The sequence below is a fragment of the Tupaia chinensis genome, unplaced genomic scaffold, assembly GCF_000334495.1.
Source record: "Tupaia chinensis unplaced genomic scaffold, TupChi_1.0 Scaffold000232_1, whole genome shotgun sequence".
Lineage (NCBI taxonomy): Eukaryota > Metazoa > Chordata > Mammalia > Scandentia > Tupaiidae > Tupaia > Tupaia belangeri.
This window is the reverse complement of record NW_006159708.1, coordinates 1,086,385-1,107,572: the sequence shown is the minus strand read 5'-3', so window position 1 is coordinate 1,107,572 and position 21,188 is coordinate 1,086,385. Positions and strand designations below refer to the sequence as shown.

Genomic DNA, 21,188 nt, shown 5'->3' with positions numbered 1-21,188 from the left:
CCCCAAAATATAAAATTTTTTAGTTTTTTTTTTTGGTTTATAAAGTTTTCAATATGGTAATGGAGGACATCATCTTGTCTTGTACTTTGTCTTTAGTCAACACCAATATGAAATATTTACAGAGCACCCATAATCCACCCACTGTCAGAGGTGACCTGTGAAAACTGCTCTCTGATACTAATACATTCTAAGTGCCAGACTTATCTTACTGGATACTTTTTTCGACTGCTTCTTGAATGAGACTGTAATAGTTAGGCTTAAATGTTTTACAGTCATTAACATAAAAAAATACTCATGGTTATTACATTATGGCTTGCCACCTGATTTTTTTTTTCCCCCTCACTGAAATTGCTAAAATGTTTTCTTTTTTTCCTTAAGATTTGGACACGGTGGTATTTATAAGGTTTGTAAACAGAAAATAAGGAAAAAAAACAAGCTAGATTCAGAAGCTGGTTTGCTAGTAAGAAAATCAGGTAGATCCAGATTGTTCATTTTGAATGTTTTATTGATATTTAATAAAACCACTATAAATAGGTGAACTTTGTCTTTGTTCCTCTGTTTCTTAGAGATCTTTAAAACTTAAATTCTTAAACGTTAATATTTAATAATAATTTGAAAAATAGTGAATATAAATATTGCTTCTCATTCTGCAAAAAAGAAAAAATTATTCGCTATTAATTTTTATTCCTCTGTATGCCTTTTGGTTGTCAGCTAGATGTTGTTTGTCATTTGTTTGTCTCGTATAATTTTAACAAATCTGATTATCTTAAGCCCTAGTATATTAAAAATGAATGTAATTCCTCAGTCTCCCATGTTCCCTTAAAAGCAGTTCTCTATTTACTGGTAGTCACATACTAACTAATCTTACCTCCAGCAGTTGCACATTGCTTCTCTTCCTTCCATACAATGGCAATAGAATAGCATCTTAAATGAGTCATTTTTCTTTTGTACTTACTCTTCATACTTTTTTAGTGAGAGAGGTGAAGGAAGTGAGAGAGATGGTGTTTTTTTACAGGGTCTCCTTGAGAACTTACTGCCCTAGCCTCCCAATCAGCTAGGACTATAGGTGGGTGCCACTCTGCTTGGCCTGTTTAGTTTAGGCTGGGACCTGAACCCAGGCCTCCCTTGCAGCCCTAGTCATTGCATCAGACATCACCCTCTTGTTTGATTCTGTGACCAGGCACCCACATGCATTTGAATGCTCATCTCATGCAAAGCATTGACTTTTATAATCATGATTTCTCTCTTCTAGTATATATTTCTACAAAACCTATTTTCTAGTATATTTTTTCAATAATACATACATATTTTTTTAAAAAGTACTTAACATTAGCATATTACCAGGCACATTTCTTAAAGGTAAACTATTTTCTTGTTTTTATATATGTTTTAGTTTTTATTTATTTATTTATTTATTGGAGAGGTTTTCACTATAGGGCGCATGCACTCGCCAGACAGAGAGAGACAGAGAGACAGAAAGCGAGAAATCACCCCCCAGGGGGGATGGCCACGCCGCAATCCCTTCTCCTCCAGTCTCCTCTCGGGATCTTGGGCACGCACGCACACGCGCCCGGCGTGAGTTTTAAGCCACCAGGTCTGGGATACGACCCGCGGTCGACTACGTGGGATTCCAGGGACATAGCCATTACGCTAACTGCTAGTTCCCATATATGTTTTGCTCAGAGTCCACCTTCATCTCTAAGTTTGATTGCCTGTTGTACAGCTGCTAGTATATCTTTTTTTTTTTTTGCTATAGGGCACGTGCGCTTGCCAGACAGACAGAGAGAGACAGAGAGACAGAAAGCGAGAAATCACCCCCCAGGGGGGATGGCCACGCCGCAATCCCTTCTCCTCCAGTCTCCTCTCGGGATCTTGGGCACGCACGCACACGCGCCCGGCGTGAGTTTTAAGCCACCGGGTCCAGGACGCGAACTGCAGTTGACTACATGGGAGTCCAGTGACATAGCCATTACGCTAACTGCTGGTCCCCTGCTAGTATATCTTTATATAGGGTTGTTCTAGGACACATAGCTTACCTAAGACAGACTGTTTTAAAAACAGTAAGTTTTAAGAACTGTAGACCAAACATAGCTTTGCTTACAAATGAGACCCTCAAAATCAATGCTAAATTAACCCCAAATCTTAGAAATACTCAGAACTACCCTATTGCAATAGCTAATTAAGCTCTTAAAAACTGCAGAGTTGCAAATGATATAAAAACAATCTAAGAAGATAGGAAATAAAAGAATCGAATTAATCCAACTGAGATGCAGTAAAGACAAATTGATAACCAGGCATCCTCCTGAGATAGCAGTTCTTTTTTGTGATAGAGCTAAAATGTTAATCAAAAAATAGTTTGGGATTATAGAGGTTAGGATCCCTCACAGTAGGCTACATAATAGTAATCAGAATGCACTGGAAAAGAAAATTTTATCGAAAATGCCTTTGAAACTAAATGAAGTGGTGACTTCTGGAGTTTATTTTAGTTGAGATTTCCTGTTAAGTACCTGCTGACATTGGTATTGTTCTTTAATTTTGAAAAGCAGGCAGCCTCACTGTTTCTCCCTTATTTACTTGAATTGTTAATAAAATCCTTGGTTACCAAGAGTTCAGTGACTTTGCCACTGTTCACTTGAAAATGTTGGCAAAATGGTACCAGTTCAATGTAAATAAAATCTTCAGGTTTGTGGCTATCAGTGCTAAAATTTGACCCCTCAAGGAAGAATTGGAATTTTGGAAAAGTTGTATCATATATCCCTGTGAGTTTGATAGCTTCCTTGTACTTTTCACATGCTCTTTGCTTTACTGTTAAGATTATGATATTTCGAGACCAGCAGCTGGTATAATGGTTATGTTACTGGACAGTGGTTCACGTCCTGGGCCTGGTGGCTTAAAACCCACACCGGGCATGTGTACATACTTGCTCAAAATCCCGAGAAGGGAATGGAGAAGGGTGTGATTTCTCACTTTCTGTCTCTGTTTCTCCAGCAAATGCACATGCCCTCTCTCTCTAAAAAAAAAAAAAAAAAAGGTTGTGATGTTTTGATACTGAAATGTTTCAGTATTTGGAAAAACTATGTAACTCAGTGGACCAGTGTTTTCTAATGGACCGGTGAATTGTTAAAATCATTCAAAGGTAAAAGATTTGTTGAAAGGGCAAGTTTAGACCAGTAGATTTTCACATGACCAAGAATGAAAAGTTCATTGCTGTGGTTTTCAGATTTCCTTTTGTAATAAACTTTAAGAAGCTACTCTTAGCAACTTTTAGTGTAGTTTGAAAGAATATCCACAATAATTTTGCAAAGGCTTTTAAATACTCCATGTTCCAACCACATATCTGAGAAAAAGACTGCCTTTTATCTACTTCAATCAAAGCATGTAATGCAACAGATTAAATGAAGATATAGATTGGAGAAACCAGCTGTCTTCAATTAAACCAAAATTATAGAGATTTGCAAAAATGTAAAACCATACCACTTCTCTCACTATGACATTTGTGTTGTAATCCAGTAAATACTGATAGATTTAACCCACGTAAACAAATGCTTCTTGGCACCAAATGGTGGCACAGCAGTACTGCAGTGCTCTGCAATGTTGGACCCACATGAGAAGGTCCTGGATTCGTGTCCTGACACTTTTTTGTACACATTGTGTGCTTGTACTTGCCTGTGATCCAGGCTGGCTGAGACGGGATCATCGTGCGGAGACCCTGTTGGGGGTCTCCTACCCCGAGTCTCAGTCTCTGTCATGAAGGAACTCTGTCTCTCATGAAAGAAGTATACTTAAAAACATTAAAAGCAGACTTGTTGAGATGACCAATAACGTCTAATTATGACAATTTTAATGGCTCTGCAACCAATATATTTAAGAACTGCTCTTGAGAGATAGTGAGATTTTTCCCAATTGGGGATTATTATAAGCAGTGCTTCAGTAAACATCTTTATGCACCTGTCTTGTGCAATTATACATATTTGTCTGTAGGGGACATTCTTAGAAGTGAATATGCTGGTTCAAAGGTTATTGCATTTTTGAAGTCATTGTAGAAATGAGCAAATTGCCAATTTATATGCCCAGCAGTGGTGCATGAGTTGTCTCACATTCTCATCAATAGGATAAGTAGAAAGTCGTATCTTGTTCAATGTACTTTCTCTTAATTATGCCTGGGCTAAGCATTTTAAAGACATTTATGGCTCATTTATACTTCTTTGTTGAATGATTGGCATTTTCATATTCTCTCTGTCCCCAATTTTCCTATTGGAAATTTTGTTCATTCTTTTAAACTCTCGGGATCTTGGGCACGCACGCACACGCGCCCGGCGTGAGTTTTAAGCCACCGGGTCCAGGACGCGAACTGCAGTTGACTACATGGGAGTCCAGTGACATAGCCATTACGCTAACTGCTGGTCCCCTGCTAGTATATCTTTATATAGGGTTGTTCTAGGACACATAGCTTACCTAAGACAGACTGTTTTAAAAACAGTAAGTTTTAAGAACTGTAGACCAAACATAGCTTTGCTTACAAATGAGACCCTCAAAATCAATGCTAAATTAACCCCAAATCTTAGAAATACTCAGAACTACCCTATTGCAATAGCTAATTAAGCTCTTAAAAACTGCAGAGTTGCAAATGATATAAAAACAATCTAAGAAGATAGGAAATAAAAGAATCGAATTAATCCAACTGAGATGCAGTAAAGACAAATTGATAACCAGGCATCCTCCTGAGATAGCAGTTCTTTTTTGTGATAGAGCTAAAATGTTAATCAAAAAATAGTTTGGGATTATAGAGGTTAGGATCCCTCACAGTAGGCTACATAATAGTAATCAGAATGCACTGGAAAAGAAAATTTTATCGAAAATGCCTTTGAAACTAAATGAAGTGGTGACTTCTGGAGTTTATTTTAGTTGAGATTTCCTGTTAAGTACCTGCTGACATTGGTATTGTTCTTTAATTTTGAAAAGCAGGCAGCCTCACTGTTTCTCCCTTATTTACTTGAATTGTTAATAAAATCCTTGGTTACCAAGAGTTCAGTGACTTTGCCACTGTTCACTTGAAAATGTTGGCAAAATGGTACCAGTTCAATGTAAATAAAATCTTCAGGTTTGTGGCTATCAGTGCTAAAATTTGACCCCTCAAGGAAGAATTGGAATTTTGGAAAAGTTGTATCATATATCCCTGTGAGTTTGATAGCTTCCTTGTACTTTTCACATGCTCTTTGCTTTACTGTTAAGATTATGATATTTCGAGACCAGCAGCTGGTATAATGGTTATGTTACTGGACAGTGGTTCACGTCCTGGGCCTGGTGGCTTAAAACCCACACCGGGCATGTGTACATACTTGCTCAAAATCCCGAGAAGGGAATGGAGAAGGGTGTGATTTCTCACTTTCTGTCTCTGTTTCTCCAGCAAATGCACATGCCCTCTCTCTCTAAAAAAAAAAAAAAAAAAAGGTTGTGATGTTTTGATACTGAAATGTTTCAGTATTTGGAAAAACTATGTAACTCAGTGGACCAGTGTTTTCTAATGGACCGGTGAATTGTTAAAATCATTCAAAGGTAAAAGATTTGTTGAAAGGGCAAGTTTAAACCAGTAGATTTTCACATGACCAAGAATGAAAAGTTCATTGCTGTGGTTTTCAGATTTCCTTTTGTAATAAACTTTAAGAAGCTACTCTTAGCAACTTTTAGTGTAGTTTGAAAGAATATCCACAATAATTTTGCAAAGGCTTTTAAATACTCCATGTTCCAACCACATATCTGAGAAAAAGACTGCCTTTTATCTACTTCAATCAAAGCATGTAATGCAACAGATTAAATGAAGATATAGATTGGAGAAACCAGCTGTCTTCAATTAAACCAAAATTATAGAGATTTGCAAAAATGTAAAACCATACCACTTCTCTCACTATGACATTTGTGTTGTAATCCAGTAAATACTGATAGATTTAACCCACGTAAACAAATGCTTCTTGGCACCAAATGGTGGCACAGCAGTACTGCAGTGCTCTGCAATGTTGGACCCACATGAGAAGGTCCTGGATTCGTGTCCTGACACTTTTTTGTACACATTGTGTGCTTGTACTTGCCTGTGATCCAGGCTGGCTGAGACGGGATCATCGTGCGGAGACCCTGTTGGGGGTCTCCTACCCCGAGTCTCAGTCTCTGTCATGAAGGAACTCTGTCTCTCATGAAAGAAGTATACTTAAAAACATTAAAAGCAGACTTGTTGAGATGACCAATAACGTCTAATTATGACAATTTTAATGGCTCTGCAACCAATATATTTAAGAACTGCTCTTGAGAGATAGTGAGATTTTTCCCAATTGGGGATTATTATAAGCAGTGCTTCAGTAAACATCTTTATGCACCTGTCTTGTGCAATTATACATATTTGTCTGTAGGGGACATTCTTAGAAGTGAATATGCTGGTTCAAAGGTTATTGCATTTTTGAAGTCATTGTAGAAATGAGCAAATTGCCAATTTATATGCCCAGCAGTGGTGCATGAGTTGTCTCACATTCTCATCAATAGGATAAGTAGAAAGTCGTATCTTGTTCAATGTACTTTCTCTTAATTATGCCTGGGCTAAGCATTTTAAAGACATTTATGGCTCATTTATACTTCTTTGTTGAATGATTGGCATTTTCATATTCTCTCTGTCCCCAATTTTCCTATTGGAAATTTTGTTCATTCTTTTAAATAAGAATTCTAGAGTCAGTAGGTGGCATGGCAGTTAAGATGGTCCCACATGGCCCATCGTAGTTCAAGTCCTGGACCTTGTGGCTTAAAAACCATACCAGGTGTGTGTACATAATCAAAATCCCAGGAGGGGAATGGAGAAGGGATTGCACTGTAGCCATCCACCACTCTATAATACTCTCATTTCACCTGCTTTTCTAACAGTGTAACGTTAGCACTTCTTCCTTTGACAGGTTGATCAGCTTTGCTTGATACTTCTTGACTTCTAAGTCTAGATCATAGGATACAATGCCACCTGGTTTTCTAGAGACGCTTGTCATTGGAGCCCAGCCTCTATACTGTAAGGAATCCCAAGCATCCACAGGAAGAAGCAGGTTCTGTTTTCCCCTGCTACAGTCCCTGATAACAGCACCCATTAAGTACTAGACACATGAGTGAGTGATCCAACCCTCACAAGGCTTGAGACTCTACTTTCCAGTCTTCCCTGCAAAAAAGCCCCAGAGATCATGGACCAGAGATAGTATAGCTGATGCTACTCTTAAAAATGCCAGATCTATGGAATTCCTGAGCATTAAAAAATGATTATTTTATACTTAGTGTGTAGTAGTCATTATGCAGCAACCAATAACAAGAGCAAGCTTTTTATAGATGAAAGAAATTAGCCTGTAATCAGGTATCTGTTTCCTACAACTTGTTTTTCTCCTGTGGCATCCGCATGTTTGAAATTACTGATACCTACCCCTTGCTCAAGAACATAATTACTCATGTTTTATGATTTTTATTTGAATTTTTAATTCATCTAGAATTTTTTGATAAAGAAGTGAGATAGAGGCAAGCTTTTCTCCCTTTTTTTTATCTTTTTTAAAGATTTGGCTAGAAGATGCATGTGCTTGCCAGAAAAAGAGAGGAAAAGTAACAAAGCACTTTCCATGGGGATGATCACACCTCAGACTCTTCTCTTCCATTTGTTTCTTTTCTTCAGGATTTCGGGCACACATGCATGTGTGATCAGCGTGTTTCTTGAACTGCCTGGTCCAGGACACGAACCATGAAGTCAGCCCTGTGGGATCCATGCACTTTAATCAGCATGCCACAGGCTGTCCCCCTCCCTTTCATTTGCTAAAGGGTGCTTGCCAGAGAGAGAAAGGAGAACGGAACGTGAGAGACCACTCTCCCATCGCCATGGAGAATGGTACTCAATTCCTACTCCATTTTTCTCTTTTTTCAGGATTTTGGGCATACCCCACATGTACCCAACATTTCTGTTTCTCAAGCCCCTGTATCCAGGCCTCACTCTATATAGTCTGGCTGCCCTAACTATCATACCATGAGCTGGACCTTTTTTTTTTTTTTTCCTATTTTAATCATTTGCCCCTGGGAGCTGGCTCTACTGCCCATGGTTAGGGAGCCAGATCCACATGGCTGACCACGTAGATATAATTCTGGCCCCCATTGGCTTGACAAACACTCCAGGTGCCCAACAGGATGGAGAAATTGTGATGTGACCACACCACATTGGGAAGTACTTTCTCTCTCTTTCTAACAATAGCAGGGACCTTTTGGCCAAAAATAAATAAATAAATAAAAGCTTGTTGTTTGTCACAAGATTAAACAATAGCCTATCTTCATTATAGAAACTACAGAACGTAGTTTATTGATCTGCCTATTGGAATTCCTATAAGCTAACAATGAATTTTAATACCTATTAATGATGTTTCTGTGGCTATTTTACCTGAAAGTTCAGCAGTATGCAACTTACAAGATAAACAAAACACGTTAAAGAATTGCTCAGAAATCTGACTCTAAAAGGAAGAGAGACATAAAAAACAAAACAATATTGCTTAAGTTATTTTAATGTGAAGAATTGCAGGTTTATTTTTCTGTTCCTTAGATCAGTAATACTTTTTAAGCTCAATGTAATAATAGCACAACTTGTACTTTCAAGTGATACATTGAAAGTAATTGTTTCTTTATAGTATCAGCCTATGACATCACTATTAAAAGTTACAGTGTCCTACCATAATTAGAATCAAATGAAGAAAACAGAGAAAGAGCATAGCCATTAAGTTCATTTAAAACCATTTAAAAAATAATTCTGTATATGCTGACATGCTCACAAATAAAGTATTACTTCTGAAAAGAGTTTTATTAACCAATTTACAAATTAAATGTTTTGGGTATTCTAGCTGCTTTAATTCAGTTTTTACATGAACCTTAGCACAATGAAATTATCTATGAGAGACCTTAAAACAGCTTTGTACAGATGTATCCTTATTTTCAATTTCAAATGTACAATGTATGTGAAGATTATCTTAGTATGTCATCTAATTTTTCTGGAAATGTCCCCTTCAAATAAAGTACTTTAAAATAAAGCAGATATGAAAGGGGAAGGTTTTTGTTACAGAAACTAGGTGTTGTTTATAACTTTCTTTGAACTTAAACCAGAGTTAAATTCTTCCCCTCATCTTTCTTACTAAATTGAAAGGTACTGATGATTTTTTCCCCCAGAATTATTTATTTTACTTATTATTAATTTTTACTTACTATCATCATTCTTCGATTTTGGAGAGAGAGAGAGAGATATGAAGAATGAGAAAGGAAGCCACCAGGTTCAGGACTCAAACCGTGTGAGAATCCAGCATCTCAGCCACCAAGCCATCTGTCTGTCAGTCCTGATGAATTTCTTAACCCTATTCAACAAGGCTTTATGTCACTGTCTGAATTAAAAGAAGTTACTTTTTCATACAAACAACAGAAGAGAAAAGGCTCTTTGCTTAATAGTGATTCTCAACTTTTTGTCATTTTTTGCCCCTTAATACTAGGGGACTTACAGCACTGTCTGAAAACATTTTATTGTGACTGGGCAGGGGAATGTCACTGACATTACTGAGTGTGCACTGAGGATACTACTAAACATCCTGTAATACTTAGGACAGCCCTACTAGCAGAGTTATCCACACAGATTGTTTGTAGGGCCAGGTTTGAGAAACCCTGAATGAAGCCAGTCATATTTGGTTGGTACAGATTCGTTTGAGTTTAGATTTTACAAGTCGTCGTTTTGTTTTACTGAGCAGTAGGTAGTATAGGAGTTTCATTCAAGAAGTATTTGGTGTTTACAGTGTGCTAAAATAGCAGCCAGTTGTAGAGGGCCTGGATGCCACATAGTCGGCCACATAGTAGCCAGAATAATTCCCCGGTGCCCCCGAGGATATAGATCTATGTCCTAATCCCCAGAACCTATGAATATGTTATAAGACATGTGACAAAAAAATTTCAACAAATTGAGTGTTTTAAGTTTACTTTGCTTTTATTAACAATTCAAGAACCAGACATCTATCTGTGAGGGTAGCAGAATAGTTCTTTTTTGGGGGACCAGCATACGGCATAATGGTTACGTTGCTGGACTCTTACATAGTTGACTGCAGTTTGAGTCCTGGACCCAGCGACTTAAAACTCACACCAGGTACGTGTCTGTGTGTGTGTGTGTGTGTGTGTGTGTGCCTTAAATCCCAAGAGGAGAATGGAGGAGAGGGGATTGAGGTGTGGGCCATCCCCCCTTGGGGGTGATTTCTTGCTTTCTGTCTCTGTGGCAAGCGCACACATCCTATAACAAAAATCTGAAAAAACAAAAACAAAAAAACTTCTTTTTTCATACAGTAACTTGAGCAGGAAAAAGGAAACCACAGAATACAAAAAGGAGATTGGTTAATCATCAAGTTATTTTCCTTGTATGCTCATTCAACTATTATTACAGTATCATTGTTCTATTTATAGTATTGTTAATCTCTTGCTTGATTTATAAATTAAACTTTATCATAGGTGTGTTTGTTTAGGTAAAACATGATTATCTAAGGTTCAGTCCTATCTGTAGTTTCAGGCATCCCTGAGTATCTTAGGCTGTACCCCTAGAGATTGGGGCTGGGGGTAGGGATGACTCCTGTAGTTTATTTCTTGCTGAGGAACAGCACTAAAACGGGGAAGAAGAGGAGTGGGTATCTAAAAAAATCCAGCCTTCAGGGATGATGGAGATGCATTCAAGTGTGTGCCTGTAGGCATGAGGCTTCTATCTCCCTGTAACACACAGGGTAGGAATGAGCAGACCCGGTTTAAGAGTCAGGCTGAGTAGTGACACACACGTTCTGCCATGTCTGGTCTGTGCACCTAGTAAGAGAAGAGTAAACGGTTTGGTGGTGATCTACAGTCTGTCACATGGCGTTTCCAGCCACTGTGATGAGAAGGGAGTCCTGTAAGTGACTGCAGGGTTGAGTACCGGTGAAGAAGAAATGACGCCATCATCACTGAAGTGTCATTTAAGCCAGGACAGCTCAGAAAAACTAGCAGGTCAGCTGTGAAGAGAGTTTACTGAAAAGGCTTATTAAATGATAGAGATATAAATGTGTGTTGTTATATACCACCAGTTACCAGGTAGGAATAGCAGGCTAATAAAGGATCCCTTACAAATTTGGATCTTATTTACCTAGTGACTTGGGAAATCCTTTGGAATTCTGGAGACAAAATCCAAAATCAGAAGAGCATTGAACTTTTGGATGGTGGAGGCATCAAACATTTTTTCAAAAGACACCAGGACGGCCCTGTGCCCTAGTGGGTAAGGGACCCACATGTAATATGACTGCACAATTTAAGTCCTAGTACTAACCTTGACAGCTTGAAAAGCACTCCTGGTGTGCTTCTCTGTGCCTGTGTTTGACAGTCCTGACAGGATGGAACAATGGAGAAGAAGGGATTGTGGCCGACTATACCCCATTGGAGGTTTCTCTCCCTTTCTCTGGCGAGTGTTCATGTCCTCTGGCAGATAAATACGAAGGAAGGGAGGGAGGGAGGAAAGACAGACACCCACCAACATTCCCTCATATGCATGTAGTAAAGTAAAACTACCTTAGAAATGTCTTGGGGACACTAAAGGAGGAAGAAGGCTCAGAAATATTTCTACAGTAAGTGGTAGTAAATGGATATTAAGTTTATCAAGCTAATACTAATTTAAGGGTTTTATTTTTAAGTGTCATGTGTTTCATTAAGTCTGTTGTCTATATTCTTTCATTTGAATGAATGCGAATATATCTATAGAGGCTTCATTGAGTTTACTTGAGATCTCAGTTCTTAATATTCTGTACTAGATTTCTTTGTAGCAGGTTTTTAAAACTTCTTAGACAGACATCAGAATCATTTGAGGAGTTTTTAAAAATCCTGGTGCCTGAAAACAGTTAAAGTCAGAATCTTTAGGAGTGGGACTTAATACAAATGTGTTTTTTTTTTTTTTTCCCAAGTTTCCCAAATGGTTTCCATTATGCTACTAGGGTGAGAATCACTGTTGTATAATGTTTTTTCCTTCTTGTTCAGTTTGTTTATTCATTTATTTGTTTGTTTGTTTATGAATCCGAGACAAACACCTTTGACAGGGTCCTCACACATTGATCCTTTCCTAGCCTCACAGCCAGCCAAGTGTGCTCAGGTAGCCTCAGAATGGAAACTCAGAGCCTGGCTCCCAGCGACACACAGCAAGACCTCCACTGCCCACGCCACTAGGGTGGGAGCTGTCCAAGGCTATTTTGTGGCATTGCAGGGGACTCCCCTTTCCTCCTTTATCCTTACCATGAGATTTACATGAAAGAGTATGTGTGAAGGGCCCACCCTATGCCAAGTACATGCCTGGCTTATGGCTGGCACTTAGTAAATGTGGACATTATATTTTGATTCATATTTAATTGTACTGATGAAGATCACTGCATACTCAAACAAATGTTGACAAATAAGCAGATGCTCTGTTTCCCAGATTTGGTCTTGAAATAATTACTTTGGTTAATTGCCTTAATTATGATTTCTGTCACATTTACCTTACAAATATTTGAAGTACCTTACAATAAAAGTACAGTAGATTAAATTGAATACACAGTAAAAATACCCAAGTAATAATGGTCAAGGGCCGTGGAAAGAAAAATAAGAAAAGCTAGGTAATAAATAAGATCATTGCTAAATTGGAAATTTTATCACTGGGAGATATAACATGAAGTGTAGGTCCCAGTGTTTGTAAACATAGCAGTGTGAAATAGTTCCTTTACTTGTCAGCTAATGACATAGACACTGTCGTCCAGGCTCCTACAAGGACAGCTTACATTTCACTGTGGGTGTAATTGATTATCGAATCTGTGTTGCTGTGCCCTGCTGATGAGGTGGATTCTGGTTGGCATCTGCCAGACTCATACTCTTAATTAAGCCACAATTAGGAGAGCTAATAGTCAACAGATTTTAGAAACTTAAATACATTTCAGATATTGACACAGGGGAAATAAATAGAGGTCAAAAAAGAGAATTTCAAAACCAAAGATACTATAATCAGACTAAAATGTATTTAACCATGTGGTCTTTGATTGTAGGTAAATTTTTCTTTTCAGAGTTTTGATCTGTTGCATACCTAGTGAATTCATATATAAACTGACCAAGTTTCATGAAAAGGATATTATTATTCTTAGAAAAATGACTTGTATTTTTCTAGGATAGAAAATACTTTTAGCAAAATTCCATTTGAAATAACTCTATAGTAAGTAATTTCTAAAAAAATTGTCATTGGTATATGAAGAGGTTTAAAAAGTAAATAATGACATGATATGCACATAGCTTAAGGAAAGTGACAGCTTTACCTGCTGGGTAAAATTGCTGATTGATGCAGTGAAATATAATGAAAATTTTTTTCAAGGAATAAAAAACTCAAAGAATAAGAAATAAACATCCTCCTAAATAGCACCACAGGAGCTAAAATCTCATACCACCTTTAAAAACTAAACACTTTATCGGTTGAAGCATATGTCAAAAAAGGCTTTAATTAACAACAGAGGGAACTGATACACAACTCATCCAGAACCATTCTGTTTTAGAGTAATAAGTTGAAAAACAAACAGTACTGAACTACTTGCTCATTAAAATCTAATGTATGGATTTTGAAGTAAATTCAACTATTAAAACTTACCTGGCTTTACCCCCAGAATGAGGAATTCTGGGTAATTAACCTTTGGCTGACAACTGAAGTCTATTTAAAGTTCCTAGTTTTCTTTTCTTTCCTCTTTTCTTTTCTTTTCTTTTTTCTTTTCTTTTCTTTCTTTTCTTTCTTTCTTTCTTTTTGGAGAGATTTTTGTTATAGGGGGGTGTGAGCTCACCAGAAAGACAGAGAGACAGAAAGCAAGAAATCACCCCCCCCCCAAGTGGGGATGGCCATGCTGCAATCTCTTGGGATCCTGGGCATGCACGCACATGCGCCCGATCTGAGTTTAAGCTACCAGGTCCGGGACTCAAACTGCGGTCGACCACATGGGAGTCCACCGACATAGCCATTACACTAACTGCTGGTATCGAAGTTCTTAATTTTATTTTAACCACTTTAATGGAATATTTTATAAAAGATCATGTACTTTCCTAGTGGGTAAGAGTAAGTAGTAGACACATGAAAGTAATGGGAAGAGAACAAAACCAGGAAGTTAGAAATCTTCATTGTAGTTCTGGGGATCATTAATAGAATAAACAAACCAACAGAAATCTTGGAGATCACTCAAACTTGCAGACATCAGTTTTCTTATGTCAAAAATGAACTTGTTAGGCTGCTGATGAGGAATTGTATAACTGAGGCCAGCCCCATAGCCTGGTGGTTAAGGAAGCCAGATCGTACGTGATCAACCACATAGTTTGAATCCTGGCTCCAGCAGCTTCAGCACACACCAGGCAGTATGTGTGCTTGCCCCAAATCCAAAGAGGGAGAGATGGAGCAAGGACTGTGGTGTGACCAGGCCTCATTAGGTGCTTTCTTTCTCTTTGTCTCTGACAAGCACACATGCCCTCTGGCAAGTAAAAAAAAAAAAAAAACCACCAGTACATTGCTATTGACTAAATGCAAACTGTATTTGAATTTCATGTTTTTTCACTAATGTTCTTAGTTCCAGGATTCAATCCAGAATGCCACATAGTGTCAATTTTTTGTTTGTTTCTGATGTGCTCACCTGAGAGAGAGAAGGGTATGATCATGTTGCAGTTTTCCTCAAGTTCTCCATTTTGTCAGGATTTTAGGCATGCACACACTTGTGCCTAGCATATTTTTCAAGCTACTAAGGATGGGATACAAACTGTGGTCAGCCACGTGGGATCTGGCTCCCCATCCATAGCATGTAACCATTATACTGTAGGGCCAGCCCTAGCCTCAGTCCATTTGTGGAGGTGGGAGGTGTTGGCTATAGGGCATGTGTACTAACTGGAGAGAGACAGAAGGAAAGTGAGAAGTCATCCTCCCAGGAGGAGTGGTCACACTGCAGTCCCTTCTCCATTCTCTTCTTGGGATTTTGGGCACACTTGTACTCATGCCCAGCATGATTCTCAAAACGCCAGTCCAGGACTCAAAGCCATGAGGGAATCCAGTGCCTTAACCACACCACCTGCTGGCTCCACCCTAATCCATTTTTAATAGTTTTTTTTTTTCTTTTCCTATTAATGCCAGGTTGTCAACTGAGCCTCTAACTGCTGTCTTTGTTTTTGCTTGTAACAGGTTTTTACTCCCTCAAATTCGTGTATCTAAGTGAAGATAATTGTTCATAATATTTGGAAAAGAAAAATAAACAGTTTCTGATGTCTGTGAACACATTTTACTATGAATAATTTGTTTGAGTGGGCATATGGGTGCCAAACTACTTCAGTGGTTCACAGGCCATTGAAAGTTAATTCCCTGTAAGCCACTTCATGTTTTCTCAATATATCCTTGGTGTTTTGGGTTATCAGTTTCCTGAGCTAGGTTGTGACCTATTTCTATCCAGAAAGAAGACTGAAAAATTTTAACCTAAAACAAATGAAAGATTGGCTTCCACTCTGTCTTGCGATGATTGGTGTACCTACACATGATGCATATATGTGTATTATTTGATGATACATTAGCAATACACGAAGAAAACTTTAAGCAGAATGGTGGATTTGATACAACTTTCTAGAAATAATATGGAGCCACATTTAGTTTCCCAGCGAAAGAAAATATCATAATGAAATATGGCAAGCTGGTAGTTGATTAATACTTTTTTTTTTTTTTTGGAGAGGTTTTCGCTATAGGTCGCGTGTGCCCGCCAGACAGACAGAGAGAGACATAGAGACAGAAAGCGAGAAATCACCCCCTAGAGGGGATGGTCACGCCACAATCCCTTCTCCTCCATTCTCCTCTCGGGATCTTGGGCACGCACGCACACGTGCCTGGCGTGAGTTTTAAGCTACCGGGTCCAGGACGCGAACCGCGGTCGACTACGCAGGAGTCCAGCGACATAGCCATTACGCTAACTGCTGGTCCCCAATACTTTCTTTTTAAAGTTTTTTTTTTTTTAAACATTTATTTTTAAAACACATTTATTTGTCACTTGACCCAAATCATGGGCATGTCCTCACATACCCAGCATGCTCAGGGAGGTTCTGGGGTGCAAATTCAGGACCCTTCCTATGTAGGTTCAGTTGCTTTACTGCTGTGCCCTTACCTTGTCCTAATGATGAATATGTGTTACCTTTCTACCCCAGCAGACACATACTGAATGGTCATTAGTATATCATTTTTTAAAAAGAATCTTAATCCATTTTATGTATTTATTTATTTATTTTAATTTGACCAGAGAGAGACACACAGAGTGCACCGGGCACGTGTGCGTGTGTGCCCAAGATCCCGAGAGGAGAATGGAGGGGAAGGGATTGCGGCGTGGCCATCCCCCCTAGGGGGTGATTTCTTGCTTTCTGTCTCTGTCTGTCTTTCTGGTGAGAGCATGCATGCACCCTATAGCAAAAACCTCCCCCCCCCCAAAAAAAAAAGCAAAAAACCAGGTCTCCTTAAAGTAAATTAAAATCAAGAAAAAAAGAGAATGATTTTAGATAGTTCTTATATGACAAAAATGTATTGTCTCCAGGCATTCACCAAATTGGTAGATTACTGAAAAAGGATTTTTAAAATTATATGTTTACTATGTTACTCTTTTGCAAAATTATGTATGCATCTGTTTTGGGAATATAAGTGTAGCCCTCATTGTACATAACACATAACTATCTGTATTAACTCTGCTAGGGCAGTTATAACAAAGTATGGTAGACCGGATGGCTTAAACAACAAATTTGTTTCTCACCACTCTGAAGGTTAAAGTCCAACATCTAGGTTTGAGCAGGGTTGGTTTCTTCTGAGGCCTCTTTCCTAGTCTTATAGATGTCTGCTTTCTTTCCCCACGTGGCCTTTTTCTCTGTGTGTACACATCCCTGACATCTCTCTCCTTATGAGGACACCAGTAATATTGGACTAAGGTCCTACCCTTTAGGGTCTCGTTGAACCTCAATGAAGTATAGTCACATTGAAAGATAGGGCTTCACATAACAAGTCTAGCAGGAACATACTTGACATTTTGTTTGCCAGGTCTTTGATTAGCAGATCTCACATTTAGGGGAATACTTGGAGAATATTCCATGTGGTGACTTTACATAATTTAGCCTCAAGAGGTGATGGAAATGTCTTTGCCTTTTAACGTAGTTATTCTTCTGAAAGAGATGGAGACAGATATCTTAGGAAAACAATCCACAATGTATAGGAAGGCTGTATACATAGTAATGGAACTATGTTACTGATAGACTGTTCAGCAGAATCAGTTTAAGTAAATTGTATTAAAATAACATGATCACTTAAACATACCTGTAACAGAAAAATAATTATCATAAGTACATTTAGAATTTTGAAAGCATTAGAATTTTTTGTGTTTATATACATGTGTCTGTGTATGCCATAGGCATAGTAAAGACTAAAAAAGAAGAACAAAATATTTTCTGTTCTTATTATCTGTAGAGAATTAAGGATTATTTTAAAATGGGTCCAGCAGATGGCATATTGGTTACCTCACTGGATTCCTACATGGCTGACTGTGGTTTGAGTCCTGGACTCAGTGGTTTCAAAATCACTCCGGGAGCATGCCCGAGATGCCAGGAAGAGAATGGAGGAGGAGGGATTGTGGTGTGACCTTTCTCCTTAGGGGGAAGTCACTTTCCTTCTCACTATTTCTGTCTCCCTCTCTCTCTCTCTGGTAAATACACACGCCCTAAGGCAGAAACCTCTCAAAAACATTTATTTTTTATAAAAAGGATTATTTTAGAATTTAATTGTACACCTTTTGTTTTCTAAATATCCCAGTAGGGGAAGAAGGAGTACAATTTTTAAAAAGCATTACATATTTGTTATTTTTGTATTTTTAAATTTTAGATTGTGGGGGAAGGCAGAGGAGTCCTTATTTTTAACTAGAAGCATATACACAGGTTTAAAAGCAGAGCAGGCCAGAACAGGGTAAACTGCATTTCTTTTCTAGTCCTCAGGCATCACTGAGCTGTTGCAGTAGAGTACTTGACCTTCCTAAGGAAGAATCCTGAACAGTTGGATTTAAAAGCTCTTCAGGTGTCCTGTTCCTTTTAGGATGCTTTCTACTGGGTTTGGCGCTTTAAGTGGATGGACCTTCAACTCTTGAGAAACTGGGCTAATCAGAACAATGTGTGTTTGGACGATCCTAGGAAACTGAGTCTAAACCGAAAGAATGATATTTTCTTTGACAAAATTTTCCATCATGAGACTATTCTAGAATTCCTTGTAAGAAGGAAGGCAGAGCAATTTTGTTACTGGGGGAGAGATTACAAAGAACTTGAGTAAGTTGCATGCAGGAGGAACTTGTTTTGCTTCTTTGATACAGTTTGGCCCCTCTCTGTGTCCTACAGCTGGCCCTGAAGGACCCTGTGCATACAGTGTCACTGCAGCAGTTCATCTATGAGAAGCTCAAGGCACAGCAGGAGTTACTGGGAGAACAAGGCTTCCAGTCTCTCATGGAAACGGTGGACACAGAGATCGTCACCCAGCTCCAGGAGTTTTTGCAAGGATTCTGAGAGCATATGGCATGTGGCTGCCTCCCCTTTCTGAAACAAGCCGAATAACCCAGCCTGCCATCTGTATGTGTGAGCCTGCTGAGATGAAGAAATCACTTGTGTATGAAAATAAAGAAGCAAACACATTTTTTTACTACAGAATATAAAGAGTAAATGTAAATCCCGCATAACTAAAACCACAAACCTATTCCTCAAAAGAATTTAATTTTATATATATAAGGGGCCCAGTGTTTACTAGAGGTACATTTGATGAGAATAGCTGCTTAGTTTCCTGTTAAGAGAAGAAACTGTTTACCTTTTAATCATGTACTCTTAACACTTGAGAAGATGAAGGTTAATGTCTGAGATGTTTCTCTGCAACCAAAATTAGTTAAATTTGGCTGCCTTATCCTTTTTTTAAACTAATGAAACTACTAGTTTGAAAAATGACAAAACTGTTCAGTTGATACAATTAAAGAAATTTGTACACCAACCAACAATGCATAAATAGTAACAAATACACATAACTAAGATTATCTTGCAAGGGTGTTGTTTTCATCTGACATAGAAAATGTGTTTTATCTGACAAATGCTTTTATTTTCATTCTAGTAATTTGATATAAGAATTAGTAAAGGAATTTTTTTCTTGTTTTATTTTCAGTAAATGAATTCAGTCTGTAAGCATATACTGTAAGGCCCACAACCGTGATCCTGTGGTACTGCAGTGCCAAGTGGAGGACTTCTGGTCATGCTCTGGCCATATTTCTTTGTTACTCCTCAAGGCCAGCTGCCCTGTGAGCACCGAGAACTGGGCAGCTCCCAGTCCTGCCTGTGCGGGACAGTCCCACCTGTTTGTGCCAGGCTATTCTGCACTTAAGCTGGCTCATTTTCTCAGTGCAAGGGTTCATCAGGGCCTCAGTGAACAGGATGTACCTCAGAGGAGTCAGCAGCAATCTCCAGGTACCAGCACTGATCTGACTTGTCTTCCTTCCTTATTCTTCCAACATGCAGTACATACAAAGAAAATAAAGCCTTACTTTGTTTTACTTGCCATTTATTGTTAAGGAACCTTTAAAGCATTTTTCAAGGAAATACTCAAAAGCAAGGTTGGAAATGTCATATCTTTCTATAGAAAGTTGGGTACAGTATGTAACTGCGGGAAACCCACTGCCCCTTTGTAAGCTGTGGAACCCAAGCTGTATGGGGCTATTTGATGTTTTCAGCAAGAAAAGAATATATGGTCCAAATTAAATTTTCCAAAGATACCTCACCTTTGACTGACTTGTCTGATTATTTTTCTTGTTCTACTGAAAAAAAAAATCCCTAAAATTTGCCAGGCGAATTACAAAGGGAGGTTTTCTTTGGTATGCCATCTTTGGTTCTTTACCAGTAGGTGGCAGTACAGCAGGTAGCAAGGAAATCTTGTTACCTTTTAATTTCTCTTCATTTAAAGATTTAAAGCTCCTTTGAAATGATATTTCTTTATTATCAATACTCAACCTCAGGATTGGTTTAAGAAGAATAATTTCTGTTGACTTCATCTTTTTCTTTCTTTTTTTTTTTTTTTTTTTGAGAGATTTTTGCTATATGGCGTATGTGCTCTCTGGAGCGACAAGGAGAGACAGAAAGTGAGAAATCACTTTCAGGTGGAATAGCCATGGTGCAGTCCCTTCTCCATTCTCTACTTGGGATCTTGGGCACTCATGCACATGTGCCTGGTGTGACTTTTAAGCCTCTGGATCCAGGACTTGAACTATGTGATCAGCTACATGGGAGTCCAGCAACCTAACCATCACGCCATCTGCTGGTTCTGACTTCATTATTTTCATCTGAAGTTCTAAGCTCATTAGTATGACCAGAATTTTCAGACATGCTCCAGTTTTTCAGCTATAGTCAAATATTCATCTTTCCAGTGTCTGACAGGTTTCATTATAGTGTCATAGAAAATATTTTTAAAAGCTACCTTGCAAAAAAGTAAAAATCTCATCTCTTTTTTTGCTTGGTTTATTTTTTTAATGTCGTAGATTTTGTAAATAGCTCAGGAAAAAAATTCATGTATCTTAAGTTTTTGAGTGCTCAATTATGATATAAATGTAATTATTGACTTATGCAATTTTATTAATTAATACAACTTTATAGCAACATAATAATTTTTAGATAAACAACTCAGCCAGACCTTTGGTTGAACTGTGACCCCTGATGCAAGGTAATGATTATTTCTATTCCATAAACATTTATTTTCTGTTAATTTTTATATTCCAAAGATTTTCTCCAGCCCTCTAAGGGAGAACCAACAATACAATTGAAGGGTAAATTATAAGTAGGTCTCACCTTCCTCTCTCTAGTACTAGTCATATGAGAGAAGCCATATTATCACATGCTAAAATACTTACTTGCAAAAAAAAAAAATACTTGCACAGATTCTCTTGAAAAATCTTTACTAGATCTGTATGTTTATTCCTGTAGTCAGTTGGTATTTGTGGAGTTTCTGCCTGTGCCTCAGAGATGTGCCACATTGTGAGTAAGAGCAGGGCACCTACCTTCAGGAAGACCCGTAGTTCATAGGGAATACAAACTTGTGAATGTGC

General features: G+C 38.2%; 1 protein-coding gene across 2 annotated transcripts in view; it reads left to right on the top strand.

Moving 5' to 3' along the window:
• Positions 1 to 19,870, top strand: part of IPO11 (importin 11) — a 229,725-nt gene extending 209,855 nt beyond the window's left edge. For both annotated transcript variants that reach the window (XM_006148320.2, XM_027771805.1), the window contains exon 30: positions 18,457 to 19,870. In XM_006148320.2, the coding sequence (XP_006148382.1) occupies positions 18,457 to 18,621 (165 nt within the window). In that variant the 3' untranslated portion in view covers positions 18,622 to 19,870. The remainder of the gene's footprint in view (positions 1 to 18,456) is intronic.
• Positions 19,871 to 21,188: the final 1,318 nt, after the last annotated feature.